Source organism: Protopterus annectens, chromosome 2.part1 (assembly GCF_019279795.1).
Source record: "Protopterus annectens isolate FY-2018-M chromosome 2.part1, PAN1.0, whole genome shotgun sequence".
In the NCBI taxonomy this organism is placed as follows: Eukaryota; Metazoa; Chordata; order Ceratodontiformes; family Protopteridae; genus Protopterus; species Protopterus annectens.
Genome location: NC_056729.1, coordinates 1,911,770,341 through 1,911,795,228, shown reverse-complemented (window position 1 = coordinate 1,911,795,228; position 24,888 = coordinate 1,911,770,341). Strand labels below are relative to the sequence as shown.

Genomic DNA, 24,888 nt, shown 5'->3' with positions numbered 1-24,888 from the left:
CAGCCATAATCAAGCCAAAAAACTTCTTAAAAGCTGACTACAACCTCCTAAGGGAGGGTATCTGTAGCTTCACACCACTGCCCCCCCCTCAGACGATGCAGGCAACTATGCTGTACAGGTGCTTGTATACTGCATTTGTGTACTGTATGTACAACTGCATGGACTCAATCATACCAAAGAGAACTAAAACCTGCTCCTCAAGGAAACACAGACCTGTTTGGTGGATATCCTCTATCAACAGGCTTTACAAAAAAAAGAAGAAACTGTTGTCCAAGGGTCAAAAGGAATAAATTCCAAATTGGGAAAACTCCCTCCTTAGCCTCCACAAGCAAATTAGATCACCAGTAAAATCCTCCAAAGCTAATTATGAATCAAAACTAGCCTTCTTAATAAAGGAAAACCACAAAACCTTCTTCATTTATGTCAGAAATGTCCATGGCAAAGACCAGGTTTGTTCGGAATTAGTACTTAACAGAATCACTTACACTGATCTTGTTGACATAGCCAACCTGCTAGCATATAGGTTCAGTACAAAGTCCCTCCCCCCCGTCCCCCCAAAGGCCCATTCGACATCCCAGATACTTGTCCCGCACATCACATCTCCATAGATTAAGTGTTAAAGGCCCTATCAAGGCAAAGAACACAGCTTCACTGGGACCTGATAGTATCCCAGGCTGTATTCTGCAGCATCTCCAGCAAGAACTGGCTTTATCATTGAGCAACCTATTCAACCAGATCCTAAGTACAGGCTTCATTACAGCAGAGTGGAAAACTTCCATTGTCATCCACTTGCACAAAGGTGGTGCCACTACTGACCATGGAAACTATCACCCCATTAGCTTGACAAGTTTGATCTGTAAAGCCATGTATTGTATTATTATGGATCTCTTAAACAATGACATAGGCAATCTCCAAACACTTGACCCCACCCAGTTTGGATTCATCAAGGGCAGATCTTGCCTGTTGAACTTGGTTGATTTATGAGACTGTCACTAAGGCCCTGGATGAGGGACAGTCAGTACATACAGCTTATCTTGACTTGACCAAGGCCTTTGACACAATTCTCCACTCAGGCTTCATCGAAAAGCTAGCACAACTTGGCATAAATTCCTATCTCATCAGGTGGGTGGCCAATTGGCTGATCGACAGGACCCTCAAGCTCAAAATAGGTGCCTCCACCTCTGATAGTAGACCTGTCACTTGTGGAGTACCCCAGGGATCTCTCCTGGGACCCCTACTGTTTGGCATCTACTTCTCAGAGGTCAAGACAAAGACAAAAGGCCTGTGGCTGACCAGCTTTGTGGATGACTGTAAGTACGGTGCTGTCATTGCCTCCCCAATGATGTTATCATACTGCAAGAGGGTCTCACAGCAACTAATGACTGATGCCAAATTCATGGCCTCAAGCTAAATGCAAAAAAATGCATCATCATACCATTTGGCAAAAACACAGCCCCCACTGAATGTCACATCAATGGCAACCCCCTTAGCACACAACCTGTGGTGAGAGACCTGGGTACTCAGGTTGATAACAATCTCACATTCGATCATAATGTAGCGGCAGTGGTCAAAAAAGCCTTTTACTTGGTTCATCCCATAAGTAAAAGGATTGCATCCAGAAAAATGGAGGCTATTACCTCTCTATAGTCCTTCCTCATTAGACTACTAATTGAGTATAATGCCCCATTTGGTATGCACTTTTCCAAACATCTGAACCAACTAAAAAGGCCATAAAAATACCTCACAAAGAGAATCCATGGCATCCAACACCTGTCCTATGTGGACAGGCTCAAATCACTATCACTCTACTCGGTATCATAGATCACTCAGAGGTGATCTGTGTCTCGCCTACATGGCAATCTCAGACCCTGCCCTAATAGAGATGCTCCATATCCATAAGTCTAACTCCTCATGCATTACCCACTTAAAAGGCCTGAATCTAATATGTGACATCAACAAAACCTGCTGGAAAGACACGTTTGTCTCCTAGAGGCTGCCCTGTCTCTGGAATAGACTTCCCATACACGTCAAACAGAGTACCTCACTGACCGACTTCAAGCGCAACCTAGATGAGTGGATGGGAAACCTCAAATTTGTCCCAGGGGTACCACCTCTTTCCCTCACTGACAGGGGCAACAGGTGCTGACTGAAGTTTCTTTTTGGGGATTAACTTTTGGCTAGGCTTGCAAGGGTCCCAGGACCATTAACCCAGTAACCTCCTATGATCCTATGAAGTGTACGTGAATTAATGTTTCTGCATTCCCTTCCTGCCATCTGTGCACAAAGTAGCTCAACACCTTGCCCAAAGAGAAAAATTATTCTGTTTTACTATGATGCTCTGAAGTCATACCTGTCAACCTCACAGAGCAAAAAATCTGGACAAATCTTAAAATAATGGAGGGACAAAGGCCTAAAAATAGGGGCAGATTTTAAATATTGCTGTTATAAACTTAGAAAGTTGTTAGAATAATGGCATTTTCTAAAGGATATTAAGTCTCAAACTTAAATGTATGTCTTTATTTAGTGACTTCAATCCTCAGTTATTTCCCAAAAAAACACAAATTTTATTTGGAATGAACCAAATTATGAGGCAAAAATCTGGACAGTTGAGAGGTATGTCAGAAATGTCCGTCATATTCTACAGGCTTTAGTGTGCTGGATGCTCAATTATTCTGTTATTAACTGGCCTGCTTATACTTTCAAATCCCATCTTACCTCCCATGACATCATGCTATCCTATAATTCTTCCATTACTGCTACAGACCTTGTACATCTGAAGTCAGACTGTCAGCAATACCATTCAAAGCACCTGCAAACTATTTTGCAGAAAAAAAAATATTCATTTTCAGGTATTGTAAGACCAAACTCCTTAACAGCATTTGCATTCAGTTTGATTTTGATGTTCACCTAGTCAACTTCAACTACTGCCTGATTATAAACTAGAAAATAATTGTTTTATTAGCTACCTCAGCTTACCAAGTCACTGTGCCTCTGCGAAAGGACACCAGCTCCAAGAAAATTAGGTCTTTTAGGATGCTTGCCTGTGTCCAGTCCTTCTTATCAGGAGCAAGATAGTTCCCCTTAATGGTACCCACTGCATCTGTATAGCGTTATGACTCTGCTTGTCTAGCATGTATCCTGCCAGAAGGAGAAGACATAAATCCTGCCAGAAAATCAGATAAGCCAAGTATGTGTGTGTGTGTGTGTGTGTGTGTGTGTGTGTGTGTGTGTGTGTGTGTGTGTGTGTGTGTGTGTGTGTGTGTGTGTGTGTCCGTGTTTGCCACTCAGCTTTCAGAAAGGTTGATAGAGACCTTTCAACCTTTTAAAGGTCCTCCTAAACCCTACTGTCCTATCCACAAAATTAAAAATGCCTAGAACTTATATTATCTCTTTTACTCTGTTCTTTTACTTGCATTACATACCTTTAATGCTTATCTTAATACCCTGAGATTTTTCCCTAACAATTTGAACCTTTGGTCCTATCTGTTATTCTCTAGTGTTCATAAAAGTAAATGCTTGAGGCTCCCTTCAACTTGTCAAAACCAGGAATACCCTTAGTTCTCCACATATCTTCTGCAATTCTCCACTGACCCTCCCCCCATCATACCTCTCAACCTCTTAGCACAAAAAATCTGGACAAAGCCAAAAATAATGGGGGGGGGGGCAAAGCCCCAATAATAGGGGCAACAACAACATAGCAACATACCACTAAGTTAAACCAGCAGTTCTATGTTTCTGTGTAAATATTGCTCTTATAAACTTAGAAATTTGCTAGAATAAAAGGTTGTGTGTTACCATGATTTTTTGAAGGAAATAAAGTCTGAAACTCAAATGCCTGCCATTATTTAGTGAATGCAGTCCTCATGGATGTGCAACAAAAATCCAGAAAAACACAAATTTTATGAGGAACAAATAAAAAATATGAGGCAAAAATTTGTACATTCTGCAAAAATCTGGACAGTTGAGGGGTATGCCCCCCATGTGTGGCTGCCCCTTTGTAAATGCTAAAAAAATGCACCCAGGCAATGCTCGGATCTCCTGCCTACTCTAAGTGGTACTGCAATACAGTGTAAGGCCTTACTTCATTTCATAGACATGACACATGGCATTGAGCAACCAACTGCTCATCAGAAGTGTTGATAATAATCATCTAAAGATCTTTTGTGCTCATACTGCCCCACATGCAAAACTGGGCACTGCAGGTTTAATAACAGCTTTTCTGCCCTGAGTGTCCCTTGTGCGAAATAAACTTAATATTTTCTTTTAATCAGCTGAGTTTCTATTGCAATGTAAAGGCCAGGAAAATAATTTATCTCAGAACAAAACCACATAAGTAGGAAATCATGTTTCAGGGTGTACTTTTATTGTAATTAAATGTGCAACATTGGAGAAGGGTATATGAAAACATCTACTCCTATAGTGTAACAGTCTTCCAGACAAATGGCACTGCAGAAAAAGTATTTAAAAGACGTCACAGTAGAAATAATAATCAGAAATGAAAAGGCACTGCATGAATTATGAAGGCTACAATAAGGAGGAATGAGTTCCTGACAAAAGTTGCCATAGAATGGTTTGACACTAAATAAAAGGATATATTAACAGGTAATGCCTTTACTAGGCTTGTATTTCTGCTGAAGCTAACATCTGTCTGGGACACAGGCCTATTGTATCTCCCTTGCCATTAAAATCAAACCAATTAACAGTTTATCAAGTACAACACCTGTAACAGATAAGTATACTTGCAGGTCTTCGTGTACCAGATACAACACCCAGAACAGATATACTTGCAGGCCCTCATCTGTGATCTTCTTCTTCCTTGTACATTATAATTATTTACACTATGTTTATTTCATTTCTATATACAGCTACTGTTTGCATATGACTCTGCATTATCACACCTTTTCACACACACACACACACACACACATGTACTATTATATTTACTTTCCTCTCCTTGTTGCTTTTAGAGGTGGAAACACAGAGTAGGACCTATGCATGCAATGAAAAAAGACTGCCACAGATGGGGGGTTGACCAAAACAACTCCCATTCCTATAGTGCACCACACCTCTCTCTTACCATCCTTCATGCACAGTTGATGGAGGCAGGCACTCATCCCCTTCTTCACTCCATTTACAGTTGTTGTACTCTTTTATCTGTCTGACAATCTATCTATCTATCTATCTATCTATCTATCTATCTATCTATCTATCTATCTATCTATCTATCTATCTATCTATTTTATTAAATTAATGCATTTGCTGTGGACCTTAGCCTTTAACAACATTCCATCTACATATGGGCATCTCCACTGTACTGTCTGACTTATTGATTTACTTTTTTCATGCCTCTCAACTGTCCAGTATTTTGCAGAATATCCAGATTTTTGCCTCTTGTTTGGTCTGTTTCTCATAAAGTATTTGGTTTTCTGGAAAATGAATGAAGATTTAAGTCACTAAGCAATTATATACATTTGAGTTTTCAGCCCTCATATCTTTCAGAAAATGCATGCTAAGGCAAATTCTGTTTTTCTAGCACCTTTCTAAGTTCATAAGAGCAATATTTAAACCCTGCCCTTATTTTGGGCCTTTGTCTCCCCATTATTTTAGAGCTTGTCAAGATTTTTTGCCACGACGAGGTTGAGCTGTATGCCGTTTTGTATCTTATAATTATCTTTTGACATTTCAATTAAAACGTTCCAGTGACATCCATCCTCTAGTGGAGATTAAACCCAAACTCACTAAAACTTCTGAGTCAACAACAGTTGAACTACCTCCCAGCTGAATGATTAATACTGTTTCTTCAGTTTTTCCTAAACAACATTGATAATCAATGGCCAGTAGTTACACTAACAAGATGTACGCTAAATACCAGTGTAAAAAATAAGTAGCCAAGTTAATTTATGCTTCATCAAATCCAACAACAGTTAAAAACAACATCAACGTGATTGCTACTTCTGCAACAACCTCCCCCCACATCAGCTGCGCCTAACAATTATTTGCTGTGAACTCCACTGCAGGCCCGGGGGTCTCCAATTCACAGGAACACCCTGTTCAAAATCTGAGCAGATACTCAGATAGTAATGACTGTTTAAAGTAAGTACAAGCTAAATGATTGCCAATTAAAAATCTTTTAACACTGTGGGTTATTTAGAAAAGCTTACTGTTCATGTGAAGTGCTGATTACATTGAGAAGGTGTTTTTTTTCCCTACTGTCACAGAATATGGCTAAGTCTACATACCAGATACAAATACAAAGGCATGTATTTGAGAAGAAAAAAAAAGAATAGCTATTTTCTGTATGTCTGTAAAAAACACTGTCTTGTGGTAATTAACTCTTACTAACATTAAACATTTCTGAATATGCCTAAGAATTATGATTTTTGCTGTGTATAACAGTCTGAATTAAATCTTAAACAGTAGTAAATGTGAATATCCGGCAATATACTCAGCATTATTCTCCATATCGATGTATTTATGTATATGAAGGAGAGAGTGAAATATCATACACAAAACTTAATAGCCGACATCTTCAGTAACCAACAACTACGATACTGATAAGCAGGTAAACAACACTGAAAAAAAATAGCAGCCAAGACAAATTGAACCTCAACAGATTCAGGAATAGTTAAGATGATCTGCTTGAAATTAATTGAATTAACTTTTATTTTTATTTGTATGTCAGCAAAGTTAAATAACCACTACAATAGATAATACTGCCCCATGCTCATATTAATACAGAAATACTCAGAGTAACAGTGTTTAAACTAGCTAAGAGCAACATGTTTAACACATCCTAACTTCTCTTCTTTGTTCTGCTCTCTGACCCGTGACTGTTGTAAAATTAAGCATATTCCAAGTAAAAATAATATGCTATTGCTATGACTATACTGCAAGAGCAAGTAAACTACATGCAGTGAGGAAAAATAGCCACCAATATAAACCAAGATAAAAATCTCATACTAACCTAAACAGCAGCTAAAATACAATGCAAGCTAAATGATAAGCAGTTAGGTTTCTTTTGACCCTCCAGCTGGGGTTAAGTAACCAATGATCTAAAAAAAATCAAGTTAAGTACCCCATCTGCTAGCCCCAAGCCATCCTTGCATACATGCCTATCACTCATTACAAACTTGTAAACAAAGATTTTTATCTTCCCAAAAGCTGTAATAAGTTCAAAAATCACAAGTTATGGCTCTTTGCTTACTAGATATTAACTTTTTATGAATGATCATTAGCCCAGAGCTCACTAAAAGTGCTAGCTCAAATTAAAAACTCCTTAGTACAAAATCTAAATTGTTTTTTCTCTCCTTTTTACAGCATGTTTCTTAAGCGCATGATTCTGTTTTAGCCTTGCATATTCTAATTTAAGCAAGCAAAGTTAGCTGCAAACATTTTTATTACACTTGCTATGCTCAACATGTTTTCAGGCACACTCTCACTCACATTTGCAACATTAATAACATACAGCCAACATCTTATATGCAGTCACCCACCATAAAGCTTGAAATTCTACCTGTATGTTTGTCATTTAAGTTATATATAAAATGGGCATAAATATTTCCTTCTATTACTAAAAGCTTTCTACATTCATGTTCATTATTCTAAGACATTTACACCCCACAGCAACTTGTTGTTTTTCATCCTGGGTCTAATCTCCACAAACTCAACTAGGTTTATTAAAACCTATGCCACCAAACTGGAATGACCCATCTGTTCTGACCCTGGACAAATAAGCTAACTGCCTGTTTCACCAATATGAGTAAGAAGACACAACTGAATAATACCCCCAAATGATACAATCCTAATCTGAACTTGTCACAGTGAATGATAACCAATTGTCAGTTTAACCCCAACCAAGATTGTCCTCGGTCCTGGCTTTTGTCTCTTGTGCTATTCACATTCTAAGGTGAATAGAAAGGTCAGGACAGAACAACGGGTCCCAAACTCATCTGTTGCATTTACCAGGCTTTGTTTGAAATGCGTCTTTGTTAGATCAGTCCATTACCTGCTTAACAAACAAAATAAATACATTATTAAAATAAAACCACATCATTTTTAATCTAATAACAGTAAGAACAGGTAAGTCTTCAGCACTAAGAAGTAGGAATCTGTGCTAGCATCAATAATTGCCCCCTCTTCTGTAACTTTTATTAGGGCCTAGCAATGACATCACAAAACTCCCACGCACTTAATCAATTCAACCCTTATAGAAGTCATAAGACATATCACCCAGCTGTACTGTCTCTGATGGTAGTTACCCCCATTTCAGGTGAATGAGGCCTATTTTGGACAGTGATATCTGTACCTCATGTGAGCCCAGGGATAGTGAACTTTTAAAGATGAAACAAGGATGCTACATTCCCAGCATGCTGTACATGATAATATATCTGGTGTGTACAGGTCAATATTCCAACCATTTTCTGATTTCTTACTCTTGGAGGATGCAGTTTATGATATACTCCTTCACACACATTCTACCCCTCCCTTTCAGAGATATTACCAGTCTCAAATGAGAGTTACTGCAAGAATGAACATTATCTTGACCCTCCACTGTGAAGGAAAGCTACACAGGATGCTTTGGTCCTCCACCTTCTGAAAATTGTCCCTAAACCTTGATTGGTAGGTGGCAGAATTATTGTGCAGCCTCTACTACAAAGGCCAACATGAAATTTCTGTAACTTATAATTTATAACTACATCTAACTGTACTGCTAATTTATTAGGAGCCACATTTACTACCTAATAAAATAAGGCAAATAATAACTTAAATACTCATATAATTAACTTATAAATATCTAGTAATGTTTAACATGTAAATTCACAATAAAAAAAAAAATGTAGGCAGTCCCATTGTGACTTGTCACACGTATGCTCACTTCAGCCGAAAAGCGTAGAGTTAGGCTTTAAACTGCAACATCATCCTTACCTGGATGCAGGTAAGAGTACAATCCTCCTGCATGTCTGCTTAAAGGATGGTACTTCTGGTCAGCTTTTGCACTCATGTTTGGGGACTCCCTACTAATAATAAAAATAATGGGTTCAAAACCCAGAGAGTGATGCTTAATTTTCAGTAGGCATGGAGGTAAAATGGACATCGAAAAAGAAACATACAGGATCGTCTATAATCTTCAGGGTATGAAACATACCAATGAAAAAATATGGGGAAAAGAGGATAACAGGATATCAGTCTATGCACAGCATTACAGCAAGCTCTACTATGCTAGAGATACAGGTTTCCTGTATGCTTCTTACATATCAAAATGGAGTTCATTCCTGGACATTTCAGCAGTTAATAAAGATGACTAAGGCTATGAACTGTTAATTAGCTGTTTTCTGAACTCATGAGTTTGATTCCTCCGATCTTCATTTGCCAACTGGATGAATAAGAGCATATAATTTAAACATAGAGTTCCCCGGGACAATTGGGAAATTGGGCTAGCATGCCTGTTACCTGTATATGAACCTGTTCTTGTTGCATCACTCACCTCAATCCATACTTTGCCTATGCTTATTGAATACATACTTATTTCTACATTGACGTGTTTATTCATGCTGGCTTGCTTCAGCTATGAAGTGATGAAAATAAGACAAACAAGCCCATGTACAACTTTCCCTCTGTCCTGTTTTAGGCAGTGATCTATTTGAAAGGACACAATCCACACTCATTGTTTCCTCTCATTTCTACCACCCTCATTCATCTCTGTCTCTTCGCAGTGTTGAATTTATTGTTTTGAAGTGTCCCCTGTCAGTGATTTCCTTATAGGTTCATAGGTTGGTACTAGGTTATCGTCCCTAGGGCCTATACAAGCCTAGCCATAACAATTCCCTGTCTATTTCTTCCCACAGTATTTACCTTTCTGGCCCCTGTCTAGCAGGGTGACTGACGTGATCCCCGGGGTGAATTTTCTATCTCCTATCCAATCATCAAGGTTCCTTTTGAAGAGAGCCAAAGAGGCGGTCTGCTTGACATGTATGGGCAGTCTATTCCAGAGTTGGGGGAGTCTCTGGGTCAGGAACCTATCCCTCCAGTATGTTTTGTTCATTGTGATGATAAGGTTTAGTTCCCTGGAGCGTGTGTCTCTGAGGGATTGGGATTTCATTAAGTGTAGCATATCCAACAGCCCTGGGTTTGACATGGCCTTGTATGTTAAGCAGAGATCGCCGCTGAGTAGATGATATGCTACAGAGTATAGCTGGAGTTTTTTTAGATGGTCAGCATAGGGCATCTGCTTTCGGCCTGTGATTCTTTTAGTGAGGTATTTCTGTGGCCTTTCCAGTTGTTGCAAACGTCTTGAGAGGTACATACCAAATGGGCCGTTGTATTCTATAATGGGTCTAATGAGGGATGAGTACAGTGGGACAATGACCTCCTTTTTTCTGGATGAAAAGCCCTTAGTGATGAGGTGTGCCACATAGAAGGATTTCCTGACTGTTGTGGCAATGTGGTTATTGAAGGTGAGACTAATGTCCACCTGTGTCCCTAAGTCTCTTATCACACTTTCGGTGTTTAGTGTACTGCCACCTATTTGGTAATTCATGGGTACATGTTTTTTTCCAAAGGGGATAACTATACATTTCTTGGCATTAAGCTTGAGCCCATGCCTCTGGCACCAAGCATCTGTTTCTGTAAGGCCCTTTTGTAGAATATCCACATCATTTGGGGATTCAGTAATGGCCCCCAGTTTGCAGCCATCTACGAACTTTGTTAGCCAGAGTTCCTTAGTGCTGGCCTGTACTTCTGAGAAGTAGATGCCAAACAAGAGCAGTCTTCTCTGTCATATTTGCTTTACCAGAAGCTACAACAAAAGGGCAAGACGATAAGTTGCTGCTCTCTGTTGTAACCGCGGCCCTAATTCTTCAAGTTATTTTTATGTTTAAATACCTTTATGTGGGACTCATTAAACTTTTCCGGATAAACCAATAAGGCTTCTGCCCCTTCCCTCCATGTTCTACATGACTAGTAGAATTCATTCCAACTTTTGTGTAATTTAAAGGAGAAATTTTCTCACTGCAGTCTTTTCTCATTTATTGATAAAACATTGAGTGAACCACACATAACTAGAACTATGGCAACCATTATTTTAGCTAATAAATTTAGAATTTTGTGCCAAATTTAAACTATCTGACTTTGAATTGTCATCCTGCTAAGTAATCTAAAACTGCTAGCCCTCAGATGTGCCGTCAGACGTCTTTATAAAACTATTGTTATTTTCATTTTACTAGCACACTCCTTATTTTCAGTTCGGCCAGGCTCACCATGTCATGATTTCAAGTCTAGTTATCTTAGGCTACTACATAAAAAAGATTTCCACACAGATACTTACAAATGAGCTCGGGCTCAAGCAGGCATGTCATTTCCTTCTCCGTGGCATTTCCTGAATGAAATTGATATGTAACTGGGAAATAGAAGATGGAGTAGAGATTTCCAAATAGTGTTGTATGCTGGATAAAGCCAATACAAAGCAACATTTAAGACAGATAACATCACAAATGTCCCAGCTAAGGAAGTTACATCTTCCATTGTAAACTGATCTTGTTTTATGTTATAGATAATATCCAGAAGATGATGTTGAAAGTGTGTATGTATATATATATATATATATATATATATATATATATATTTTTTTTTTTTTTTTTATTTTACAAAAAATGATAGCAAGTCTTTGAATTTACTGTGTTACACTTTGATTGTATGAAAATTGTTTTTAATTATGGTAATTTGCTGTGGAAGACTGAATAAAAAACCTGGAAGAAATATTCTTTCCATCTACACCTTTTCAAGTCAGAATGATTATCCACACTGTGTAGCCTAAATAAATCTGGGCATTCCTTTTGACAAAATTCAGACTGTGCCTATTTGTCTAATGTAGACACATCCTAGAGCACGTTTGTATGCCAGATTAATTTACTGTGCCCAAAGAATGCAATCAAACTTCGGGTCTGCATTTTAGTCAGTGGACCAGACTCGGTCATTATATCTGTTGCCATATGAAAAGTTAATAAAGACATAAAAATAAAATGTACTAGACAATGAGAAACACTTTTTCTAATGATACTGAGTATCTTTAGTCATTGATACTGCTGTGGATAAAATTTTTGAACATTGTTTGATATATTGCTGAAATACTGCAAAACTGAAATAGCCACACTTTGATTATGCTGACTGAAAGGAACACTTTCCATGGCATAGTATTCACATGTTACTTTTGAATATGTGTAGATCATTAATTTTATTTTTGAAGTATTTTTATATATTACTAGAGTCTGTAATGTGCACTCTTAAAAAAACATGAAGACTATAAACTGTGAACGATAATCTACACTGCATTTCCAGTGTTCACTTCTGTTTAGCATTTATTGTGTTATAAAATGAAGGTATCTTTAAAGCAACTTATTTTAGTATGACTGAGACACACAGACACAGTGCAATGAGACCACATCATGTTTTATATAATGTTTGTCACAGATCCTACTGACCATCAGGACTCCCCTTTATCAGACATTATTATCTGATGGAGGCCTTCATCCAAGCAGTCATGAGGGTACTTTGTGCTCTTCCCAGTATTTTGGCAGTATGACCATTTTTTATATTATGGCCTAACCCCTACCCAAATGAGGATGTGAACACTTGTATCACTGCAATCACCTTAACTGTTAGTTATGCCCCACCTGTCTGCACATGTCCACCCCTATATGTATCAGCAAGTGCTTCCATCACCAGATTTTGTGGCCACATCCATGTCTTCCCCCACCAACTACCTGCTTCAAGATGAATCTTCATTCCCAAGCCAAGGCCCTGTCATTGCAGCAGTGCAGAGAGTGAGGTGGTAACCATAAATTATTGAGCAGAATGGTCCAGCCTCACTGCTTGTGCTATTTAGCAGCTGAGTAGTCAGTTAGACTCAGGCCATCTTGATTTTAGTCAGGGCTTTGGCCACTGATACAGGCTGAAAGCACACCCATTTTTTGAAATTCAACTTACTCTTATGAGTGATGAGTAATACAAAAGAACGTGGCTTACCGTGCTATGGTTGAATTTTGTAATGACTCTTTCTTAACTTGGGAGTCCTTAAAATGCTAATACTATATAACATCATAGACCACATTTTCAAAAGAGATGTTTGTCATAAAGTGATTTAGTACAAAAAAATCAAAATGTAATGTTAAAGCACTTTTCTGTTTTCCTTTTCTTTTCCTAGGGACCCCTCATTGTGCAGACTTTAATGTGGATGTCGCTGTGACAGTAACATCTCTGGCTAATGGTTCTATACAGGTTAATTGGACTAAGAATGCCTGTGCTGACAGCTACCTTCTTCAGCTTTTCTTGGCAAATAATTTGTCTCTGTTAGAAGAGAAAATTGTTAATGGAAGCTCATTTTTATTCATTGGACCTTACAATCATTCGCTCTATAATTTAAGAGTTCGGCCTATGCTTGCAGGTGAAACATGCCTTCCACAAGAAGAACAGTTTATACATTTGGGTAAGTTTAAGCTTGCAAAGTTATGTGTGTGTATTAACTATATTTTTCAAGAACCAATAAGGACAATGTTACTTTAAGATTCACAGAGAATTGAGTATAATAGAACAAACAATAATTACAGAACAAACGGCAGTGATAATATTCATCATTACTCAACTCCAGGATAAACTATATCCCTAAATATGAAGAAGTACTGTACCTATTTATACCTTATACCTCCTTACTAGCACCGTCTTCACTCACTTCTTTAACTTCAGTCAGTTTCTCTCCCCTGACTCTCTGTCTAAATATGCCACATTCCTATTTTTCTTCTTCTACTTTTTATTGCTATTCCTATTTGTGCTATAAAAACTTATCTTTAAATGCTCTAAACTGGCAAATATTTCCCTAAATATTAAATCATCATCATGTAAGCTCTATTTAGTCTTAACAAATGTTTTCACATTACTTCTAATCTGGTATAGCTGTTGAATGCATAGATGTTTTGTATTACTTTTGATGATAGTAAAATTATTGTTCTTAAAATGTTTTTGTAGCACTCTGGTGCTTGTCTTCCAAGGCTTCCGCTAAAAACGGGTACCTACCCAGATGGACTTTCCAATTAAACACATGCCAATAAATAAATATGTAAATTCAAATACGTGGGAAAGAGGCATACCTATAAAAATAAAAATGAAACCTAAAAAAAACAACTGAGACTAAGAACAAACCAAACAAAATTTAATAAAACTCACTTAAACTACATAAAAATTAAACTTTACTTTGCATCTGTAATACTGTATCCAAACCAAAAAATAAAGACGTGCAGCATTCCAGCCAAATACCCAAAATATACAAAATAATAAAAAAGCAAGGCTGTTTAGGTGGAAAACTTGTAATAAAATAAAATAAACAATAAAAAAATGGGGGGCAGCACTGCTTTAAATTTAGGGCAGTAGAGGTTATGACTCTGGGGAGAAATTTGGGTGATGTTAGTAACGTCACAGAAGCAAGGGAGTTATACTGGATACTACACCTACAAGTTGACAAAGATTTTGATCTTAATGACAGGGTCTCATTAAGACCCAAATTGAAAGAAAGAAGACCTTTTTGTCTTAAATGAGTATGCTGTTCTTATCGCGTCTATATTACATAATCAAACTTTTAAGAGTTCAAACGTCATATGGTCAACATCATATGCTCAAACTTTTAAAAGTTTGAAAATGTAATAAAAAAAAATAAACCAAAGAAAAATCCCTACCTGAATGGTTTAAGCAGGAGGGAAAGCTCCCTTACACCCCCCCCCCGCTCTTTAAATATACCAACTCCGAGATCGCACTACAGTGCAGAAAAAGAAATCTTCCCATTCTGCACTGAATGGAGATCTGCATTGAAACGTTCGAACTTTTAAAAGTTCAATCATATGGTGTCGACTATATGACATTCGAACTTTTAAAAGTTCGACAACGTGGTATAGACCCTTCTTATTGGCTACATCAGATCTATATATACTAGATGTTTTACTTGCTTGATTATGGTCTGAAGAGGCAGTGTTTACTGCAAAAGCACTTTCCATTTTTTGATATACTTGTGTTTTATGGTTTATTTTATTTTATCAGTCTGTCTCGAACGCAGGACCTTGGAAACACTAGACTGCATGAATTACCACTGAGCCACAGCAGATATAATTAAAAGTTTTCCACTTAAACAGCCTTGCTTTTTTATTATACTGTATCAAAACAATGCACCCTGAGTATTATTTTCTGGAAAAAATAATAATGTTCATGTATGAGGGTGGACAGGGCTCTAGTGTTTTTCTTACACAGAATGTCTTGCACCCGCTGCACTCTGCAATGTAAACCAAAAAACATGAAACACATAAAAAATTCCTGGAATTTCTAAAGGTCTTTGTACTACAGTGATGTAATAAGAAGAGCTATCTGAATTATAACTGCAATGAGCACAATTACAGTACTGAAATGCCCCACATTTCTCACATTTTGATTTTACCATAATATTATAATCAGCCTTTTAATAACATTTCCTGTGATTCATACAAAAACCTATGAAAAGGTCATAGTGGTTTACTAGGCTAATGACCACAAGGGTCTTTTTAAGCCTAGCCATGCATCCCAAATTTCTAACAAGTTCTGATACCCTTGATAAGTGTAAGCATGGGCCTGGGAGATGAACCATTTACAGGTTACCTGTGTCCATTAGAGACAGGTAGCAAACCAGGGATGAATTTCTGGTTTCTCATCCAATTGTCCAAGTTGCACTTGAATTGGGTTAGGGAGGAACTCAGCTTCACATGGAAGGGGAGAGAGCCTGTTCCATAGACCGGGTAGTTTCTGTGATGGTTTACTATCATTTGTGTGACCTATGTTTAACTGAGATAATAATAGTAGAAATGCATAATATTAAAAAATAAGTCATATACCACAGATTTGCGACGTTATATTATGCAAATCATTACTGCACTTCATTCTTCTGCATTCAATGCGTAATGTACAACAAAACGGATGTAAAAAAACTGACGTTGGTTTAATGATGTCTGTTATAAATGAGGCAGTAGTAAACCGCAAAACTAGAAGTTGGGATTTTATATAAGGGATAATTTGTTAAGCCAAATCTTTTGTAAAAGTATAAGCGGAGTATGCACAATGCTCAAAGAAAGCTAAAACGTACTTTACATTTCTGTGTAGGAAATCTGTTGGGAATTATGAGTACTGAGATTACAGACACCAGTCCTGGCATAATAGGATTCTGGTAAAATAGTATAATGTCACAAAAAGGAAAGAAAATACTGTGCATTGATGGTTATCTAGCCTGCTCTGCTGCTATTTTGGCATCTTCCAGTAGTGTGACCTCCATGTAAGTTCTGTTAAATGTATTTTTTTCTCTGTAGAAATCCAAGGATTCTTAGAATATGTGCTAATTATTTGTTATAAGCAGTAAGATATGCCACCATTTGCAAGTGTATATATTTAAAAGGTTATGCTCAACACCTGTTCTTGCTATCAAACTGAACTCTGCTTATACATTGCTGTTTTAAGATGGTTTATTATTCTTTTTTGTTTGTTTTATTGTGACTTTATTGAACATTTAGCTCATATTATTGAAACTATTGTGTAATTATCACTGTTTTAAAGGAAGATATTGCGCTTTATCAGCTGTATTCCCAATTAACAGCAAACTAGTTTAACTGCTTACTATATGCTTAAACTGGGATGTAATGCGATTCCTTATAGTTTGCAGACATTCAGCTGCTATAGTGTAGTAATGCCTTGTACTATATATTCTGTTATAGGTAATACTGTCATCTGTTACAGTGACAGTTTTACCCAGGCCAAACTGGATATTGTACATTAATTTTGGTTGAGCACTATATGTATGACTAGATGCTTTTTGTATTTGTTTGAACATATTTTTAGTGTCAAATTACTTCATAGAGTTTTTAATTTATCTTAGTAACTGTAGTGCTGTTAGGCTGTTTTACATATTTCCATCCACTCCTTTCTTATATTGCACCAATTATAAATACAGTTCTACCTCCTCTAGCACTCCCCTTATCAGCTTGTCGGAATCTTCTTCTTTTTTTTATTTCCATGCGTCAGGGCCGGCAACTCAGCATGTAAAAATCTACTGCCAATCATTAGCGGACCGGAGTTCCACTGTGGCAACCCCTAACCGGGAAAAGCCGAAAGACACAACATCAGTCGTCAGTTAATACAAACACTGTGGGGCATCCCTATAGCAGTTCTCTACCATCCCTATAGCAGTTCTCTACCAGCAAGCTGCATCTGCAAAAGTCTGTGGCTGATTTACTTAAAGTACAGGAACATTGCAGTGTATGTTAATGATTTGACCCTTCTATGATTGTAAATTTCATTAGAATGTATTCAGGGAGTGCACACTACTGGTAACCCCCACCCCCACTAGAGATCTCTCTAAACCCAATACTTTCTAGTTTGGAATCATTGTTTGACTCAGTCTTCTCCTTCTCAATACACTTGTCCATATTTCCCCCACTCCATACTCACTCCTGGCATAAGGTTTCTATTTCTCTAAGAATTCCTAGTCTACAAAATTGTCCGCTGCATAGAAACTTTTCACAGTACCTGGTAGTCTAAGTGACTGTTACTTGCTGTGTAGTTATAGAACTTGGCTCTGCCCACTCTGTTCCGCCCTCGCTACGCTCGAGCTTCACTCCGCTCCCCTACCCTTCCCCCACCCCATCCCGCCCCTAAATCACTCAAATTTATCTAAACCTAAACACTCCCACTCACACGTGTCTATCAATCACCACCTGTACAATTGTGAATTATAAAGTAGCCCACAGTTCCACCCTAATTCTAATCAACACCCATCCATTAGCACACATACATTAACCTTTTACCAATCCCTACCTTTTTTACCATTGTAAAATGCTATAAAAACATTGATGCTATCAATACAAACACCCTCTTGTTTCATACACACCTAATAGTTGTCACCCCTGTAATCAGAACAGGCCAATCTCCACTATACCCCCCTCTCCCACCATTACAATACAACACATATCCACCTACACATTCAGCTGTTCTGACCTCCCACATAGTCACCCTCCTGTCTGATTTAATCCCTGCTCTACCACATACCCACAAACTCACAACTATCACCTCCCCCTCCATCTCACAACACACACTGTTAGTCCCACTCTAACAACCTCAACACACTAATAAAGCACGCAATGTTACATTCACTAAAACACACATCATTACATCCACTAAAACAAACACTATTTACTACCTTATCTCTCCACACAGCCAACCTATTCACACTAGCCCTTCTTTATCATTTAACTAACTTCTACACCCCATCTACTATGACCACCCCACCAACTCTCCACTGCCCATAACCCACCACTACAACTCCCAAATTTCACCCAACCTCTACAGCAACACAGAAATAGACTACCTCCCACTTAAATACCATCAAACCAGACACAAAAATGAATCACTATTTAGAAACCACAAACAACTAAGCAAACGTATAACAACTTTATTTCATATATTATCAAAACTAAAACTCAGTGGTGACATCCATCCCAACCCTGGCCCCAAGAAAACCAATAAGCAAACTACCACTTACACTTGAATCAACTCCACGATACCCCTTCACTCCAAACAACACTCCCTGATGTTCCTTAATATAAATTTAAGAAGTATACTAAACAAAATCCATGACTTGCATGCACTGATTGACTTACATTCCCCTGACATAACCATTTTGACTGAAACTTGGCTTAAGCCACATGTCAAAAACAATGAAATACTTCCCCCAGGGTTCAACATATATAGACTTGATCATCAAAATAAACGTGGAGGAGGTGTAGCAATAATGTTTAAACAAAATCTAGCCCTAGAAGTTATTAACACCACATTTCCTACATCTAACAATGCAGAATTACTCATCACCAAACTGAATATCAACAAGAACAAAACACTTATCATAGTGGCTATCGATGTCCATCCAGGAGATAACACTAGCACAGTTGAAGGCATACTTCACCGGCTATCCACAACCTTCCACCAATAAACCATAATTATGGGTGACCTCAACACTGACTGGTCCACCTATAATTCCAATAATCCATCAAGTTTCATAAACTTATATGGTTTCTCCCAGCTCATACAAAACCCCACAAGAATAGACAAAACCTCCAACAGACACTCCATCCTGGATTGGACTCTCACAAATAAAAATAACACACCCCTTCTAGCAGGATGCCTCCCCAGTTCCATAAGTGACCAACTACCCACGTACCTAATCAGAAACAATTTTAGTCCTCCTAGACAAGTAGTCTATAGGCTAATCTACAACAAGAAAAAATTTAATAGCCACACTTTCAACTCCCTCCTCCAACAAATGAACTAGTCCCCCATCAAAACTCTACCATTAGATGACGCTGTTCAACACTTTAACACCACCTTCCTCAACATCCTAACCAGCCAGGCCCCCTGCAGAATAGCTAGAATGAAACATCACCATATACCCTGGCTTAGAAACAACACCAAAGACCTACAAAAAGAAAGGGACAAGGCATGGGAACAATGGCTAACTAACAAAAGCAATGACAACCTTCTGCTTTTCAAACAACTTAGGAATAAAGCCAAATCCCAGATAAAAGCTGACAAAAAAGCCTACTACATCACTGCACAGCAAAGAAACAAAAACAACCCCAAAATATTCTGGGCCAATATAAACAAATTCCTGCAACCTGGTAGTACATCCACCCCCAATCCTACCACACCCCCATCAAATGATAACATTGCAACACAATTCAATTCCTTTTTCATAAACACAATTCACTCACTCATTGACTATGACCAAAACATCACTACTACAGTCCCTGTAGCCAACAATGAGGGTGTAAACTCCTTCTCCTTTAACCCCATCCCAACCCATACCATAAAAAACTACTCAGTAAGCTCAAGCCCACCAGCCTAGCTGTTGAAAACTTCCCATCAGAATTCCTCAAAGCTACCTCCAAAGTCATAGCCTACCCATCCTCATCACCCACTGCATAAAGGTGGCAACTCTGCCAAGCTTACTAATTACAGGCCCACTGCCATTCTTTCATCTCTCTCCAAAATACTAGAAAAATGTATTCACTCCCAGCTTCTAAACTACCTTCTCTCCAATAAGCTCCTATCAAACACAAAACATGGTTTTCGCCCCCACCACAACACCACAACTGCCCTCCTCGGTTTTACTAACACAATACATGAACACAGAAATCAGAATAAATATGTCTCATCCATCTTTCTAGATCTCTCAAAGGCATTCAACACAGTTTCACACCAAAAACTGCTGTCAGAACTGGCCACATTACATCTCAGTCATTCTTCCCTGGCTTGGTTCCACAGCTGTCTAACCAGACACCAGCAGGCTGTTAGATGGCAACAGGAGCTATCATATTTGCTCCCTGTTAACATAGGAGTTCCACAAGGCTCCATATTAGGCTCCCTGCTTTGTACCATCTTCACAAATCAACTCCATAAATCTACATCTCTCACCTCTGTCATCCAATATGCAGATGGCTCTACCCTGATATGCTCCGCCCCCTCTCTGACACAGCTACAGGCTATAACACAACAATCCTTCCTAGAAGTAGAATCCTGGCTAACTAACACTAAACTCATACTGAACCCAAACAAGACCAAACTCATGTTCTTTCTCCCCACCAAAACATCCAGTCCCTCAGCCACTTTTGAAATCCACTCCTCCAACAACACAATCATAAACACCAGCTCACATACCAAATTACTAGGTGTCACAACTGATAGCAAATTAAAATTTGACCTACACCTCTCTCAATCCATTAATAAACACACATCAAACTAGGCTCTCTTTATCAAATTAATCCTTTCCTAACTAGCCATTCTAGACTAAGCATCGCCAGGACTCATCTCTTATCTACTGTTCTCTGTGCTTCTCCCATCTTTACAAACCTTAAAACTGACATTACCAAACTTGAATCAGCCTACAATAATACAGCCAAGTTTGCCACTAGCTCTCCATATAAGTCCCACCAGTGCTCTGCCCCACAACAAATAAATTGGCTAGAATTCCCACAACAACTAACCTATACCCAACTTGTCTTTACTCACCAACTAATATACCAGCCAAACAGAACCCCAGCCCTACAACAATTACTCCAACCATATACCAACACTCAGCAATTCCGATCCTCACACAAAACACTCTTCCAAGTATCCAAAACCAACAACAAAGCCGGGGACGCCCTCTAGTCCCATCATATTTCTAAACTTTGGAACTCAATTCCTTAATGCATCCTAAATGCTACTAACCTACACCAATTCAAAACTCTGCTCAAAGACCACATCACTAACAACTGGCTCTGCTCCTGCACCAAGCCAGGCTAATACCACATAAGCCCACTTCAAATTTCATCCCCTAAATTTTATAGTCTCCCACTTGTTAACACTACCTATCAGCTACCTACAATAAGAGTATAATTAGATAATTTCTTTTTTTTTCTAAGGGTATACATATGTACACTTATTAAAGTATACTCAAATGATCAAATAAAGATGGTCCCCTGACCTCAAAAAAAAAAATGTATATATATATATATATATATATATATATATATATATATATATATATATATATATATATATATATATATATATACTTTAATATATTGTAATAACGTCCTCCTTTTCACTAATGTGCCTATTGTATATTGTACTTTCTTTATTGTCTCTAGATATTTCTCACCAAAAAGTTGTGACGTGCCAGTTTAAGGAACTGAACAGGTCACAAAAATAATTACATATGATTCAGATTAAATTTATCCTGACGTACAAAGATACCTTTTACAAGTTTAGACACATTTTTGGACATCTCTACCTTCTGTAAGTGTTGTACCCTGCCTTCCATAAGTATTGCACACTTTACTAGTTTAGTTCAAGCACAATGACTTCATAGTATTAGCAACTATTTCTGTAATTCTTGGAAACTGTAATATTTCTTGGGTCTGTATTATTAAAGCGAAAAACCCTATGAGCAAATACCAAAACATCGACCCCTATACTGCAAACCACAAAAATCTCGAACGCACTAAACCGCAAAAAAAATATCGAACTGTCATAGTCGGCCAACCCCACCTCCCGCTACATACTACCTACCCAAACAAAATAAATAAACCACATACATACACTATCCAAACCCTACATCTAACCTAAACTAAAGCACCAAAACCCTACCTCCTACACTACACTAAACCCCACAAACACAACTATCTATGCACTCTGCTTAACCCCTCCCTAACCCTAAGGTCCGTAACTACCGCACACATCCCCTACAGACATACACCTAAACAAAATAAAAGCACCAAAACCCTACCTCCAGCACTACACTAAACCCCACATACACAACTATCTATGCACTCTGCTTAACCCCTCTCTAACCCTAAGGTCCTTAACTACCGCACACATCCCCTACAGACATACACCTAAACAAAATAAATAATACATACACTTAAAAAAAACCTACACCTAACACTACACTAACTCTTGCATACAGTACCTATCTATGAACTTACCTTAACCCAAATCCTAACACTAAAGTCCTATTTATCGCACACTTACCTTACGGAGCTATACCACAGATGGGCCAACCAAAACAAATCAACATTTCGAAATTTGCGGTTTTGACCATTCGGGGTTTACTTACTTCACGCAATACGGTTTGATGTCTTCGTATTCGCCTAAAGGGATTTTCGATTGCATGATAGGAACCCATATTTCTTAAGTTACTTACCTAATAATACCCTCTTTAAACCAACACATCATGGTTTAGTTCAGGATGCATAATAGATACAACACATAACTATTTTTCCCTGCCTAAAACCTCACCTCATCAATCTTGTTCAGTTCTTTAATCTTCTTAAATACAAGAAATTCTCATCTGTATCAAAATACTTTTACTGCTTCAGTTTTCCTAGACTTATCAAAAGCATTTCACTCAGTCTCCTATAACCTCCTATTTAACAGACTTTCCCAACTAAATAGGATCAGCTCAACATTTGTATGGTTCAAAAGTTACACCTGTAATGAATCCTAGTCAGTAAAACAGGAATACATTTATTCAATATCCATTCTCATTACTGTAGAGTATCATCAAGGTGTCATTCATGGTGCATTATTATTCAATAAATGTATCAACAACATACACAAATAGTTGAAAATGGAACCATTATACAATATGCTGACACCTCCACCTTCAGTTGAACCACTGACTCCCCTGCTCAAGTTTATGTATAACTACAACTTGCCATTAATAAACTAGAACAATGGCTCACACATTCTCAAATAATAGCAAATGTCCAAATAAAAAACACTATTTACTTATAATACACACTTCTAAATTAGACCAGATAAAGTAATATCCCCCCCAAAAAAATAGTTCTTGAACAGGTGAGCAAAGGCAAGCTACTATGAGTAATCACAGATCCCCCAAAGTTTGACAAAAGGGTCAACTATATAGTGGTTAAAAAAAATAAGAAGTGACATGTTATATAAAATCAATATAAAATCAGACCATATCTAACACCAGGAGCACATCTACATCCTGCTGAATCTCTCTTACTCCCGAGTCTACTCTATGCATCCCCTATTCTAACTAACATTTATAATAATAGAATCACTGAATCATATAAATTATAAGAGAACTGGGCCCAGAAGCCCTTTATATCTTGGGAGTACCAGCCCGTACACCTTATTTCCTTTTTCAAAGAGAATGACCAGTCATACCAAAAGTGTATTTGTGGACACACGTCCTGCTGTCTCCTTTCTGAAGGAAGAAATTTGCAGTTAACAATTGCTCCAGAAAAGGGACTGGTGGTGCATACAAACCCTGCCTTTCCACTGTACTTTGCTTATTTACTAAAGCAAGTTTAGATTCTTGGTTCGAGCATTAGTGGTACTGTTTAATTTGGGAAGGCATAAGCTGTCTTAGATTACTGGATTCCTATTGGCTGAAACTCAAGAAACAGATCACCCCTAAAAAGTCTATAGGACACCAAATAAAAGGACAGTACTTCAATCCTCACTTTGTAGCTCTTATTTTTGTAAGCCTGTGACCTTTTATAACTTGGAACCTCTGATGTGTTTCCATTTGCATGGTATGCCTAGTATAATTCATCCCAAAAGGGGCACTGTATTCAATAATATGTATGATCAATGTGGAGTATAGAGGGGATAAGTACTTCCTTGGATCTAAATGAAATACTTTTTTGCAATCAGCTGCTCCAGGCAAAAAGATTTCCTAACCACTGTTGCAACATATTAAATAAAGCAAATTATCTACCTATGCTCCAGTGTCTCTTACCAGTATTTCAATTTGACATGGGGTAACTGTCTGCAATATTAGATGGATAAAGGGATTGCCCACCAAATGCAGTGATATTACACATTTTAGCATTTAGTTTAACCCATGTTTTGTACAGTTGTTGACGTGTGAGTTCCAGCTGGAAGTTTTATGCATCAGAGGTGTACTTGATGATGACACCAAGTTTGTAGTCAGCCATAAAACTGGCTAGCCAGAGATCTCCATTTGCAATTTGTAGGTCTGTCAAGTAGATGCCAAACAGTAGCAGACCCACACAGATTCATGCCTATTGAGGATACACCTGTCACCCCTACTGCATGGGTTCAGTCTTTCTACCAGTTTTCAATCTTAACTATGTAGGGTCAACTTTGAATACATTCAGCTTGCTTGTTGTATTATAGTGTGGTATGACATCAGAAGCCTTATTCAGGTCAAGGAATGCTGCATGGATAGCACATCCACTGTCCAATATATATATATATATATATATATATATATATATATATATATATATAATCACTCTACTA

The 24,888-nt window shown here is 37.9% G+C and overlaps 1 protein-coding gene across 2 annotated transcripts in view; it reads left to right on the top strand.

Annotated features, from left to right (window-relative positions):
• Positions 1-24,888, top strand: part of LOC122794810 (IgGFc-binding protein-like) — a 159,056-nt gene that overhangs the window by 101,590 nt on the left and 32,578 nt on the right. For both annotated transcript variants that reach the window (XM_044063421.1, XM_044063420.1), the window contains one exon: positions 13,199-13,480. In XM_044063421.1, the coding sequence (XP_043919356.1) occupies positions 13,199-13,480 (282 nt within the window). The remainder of the gene's footprint in view (positions 1-13,198; positions 13,481-24,888) is intronic.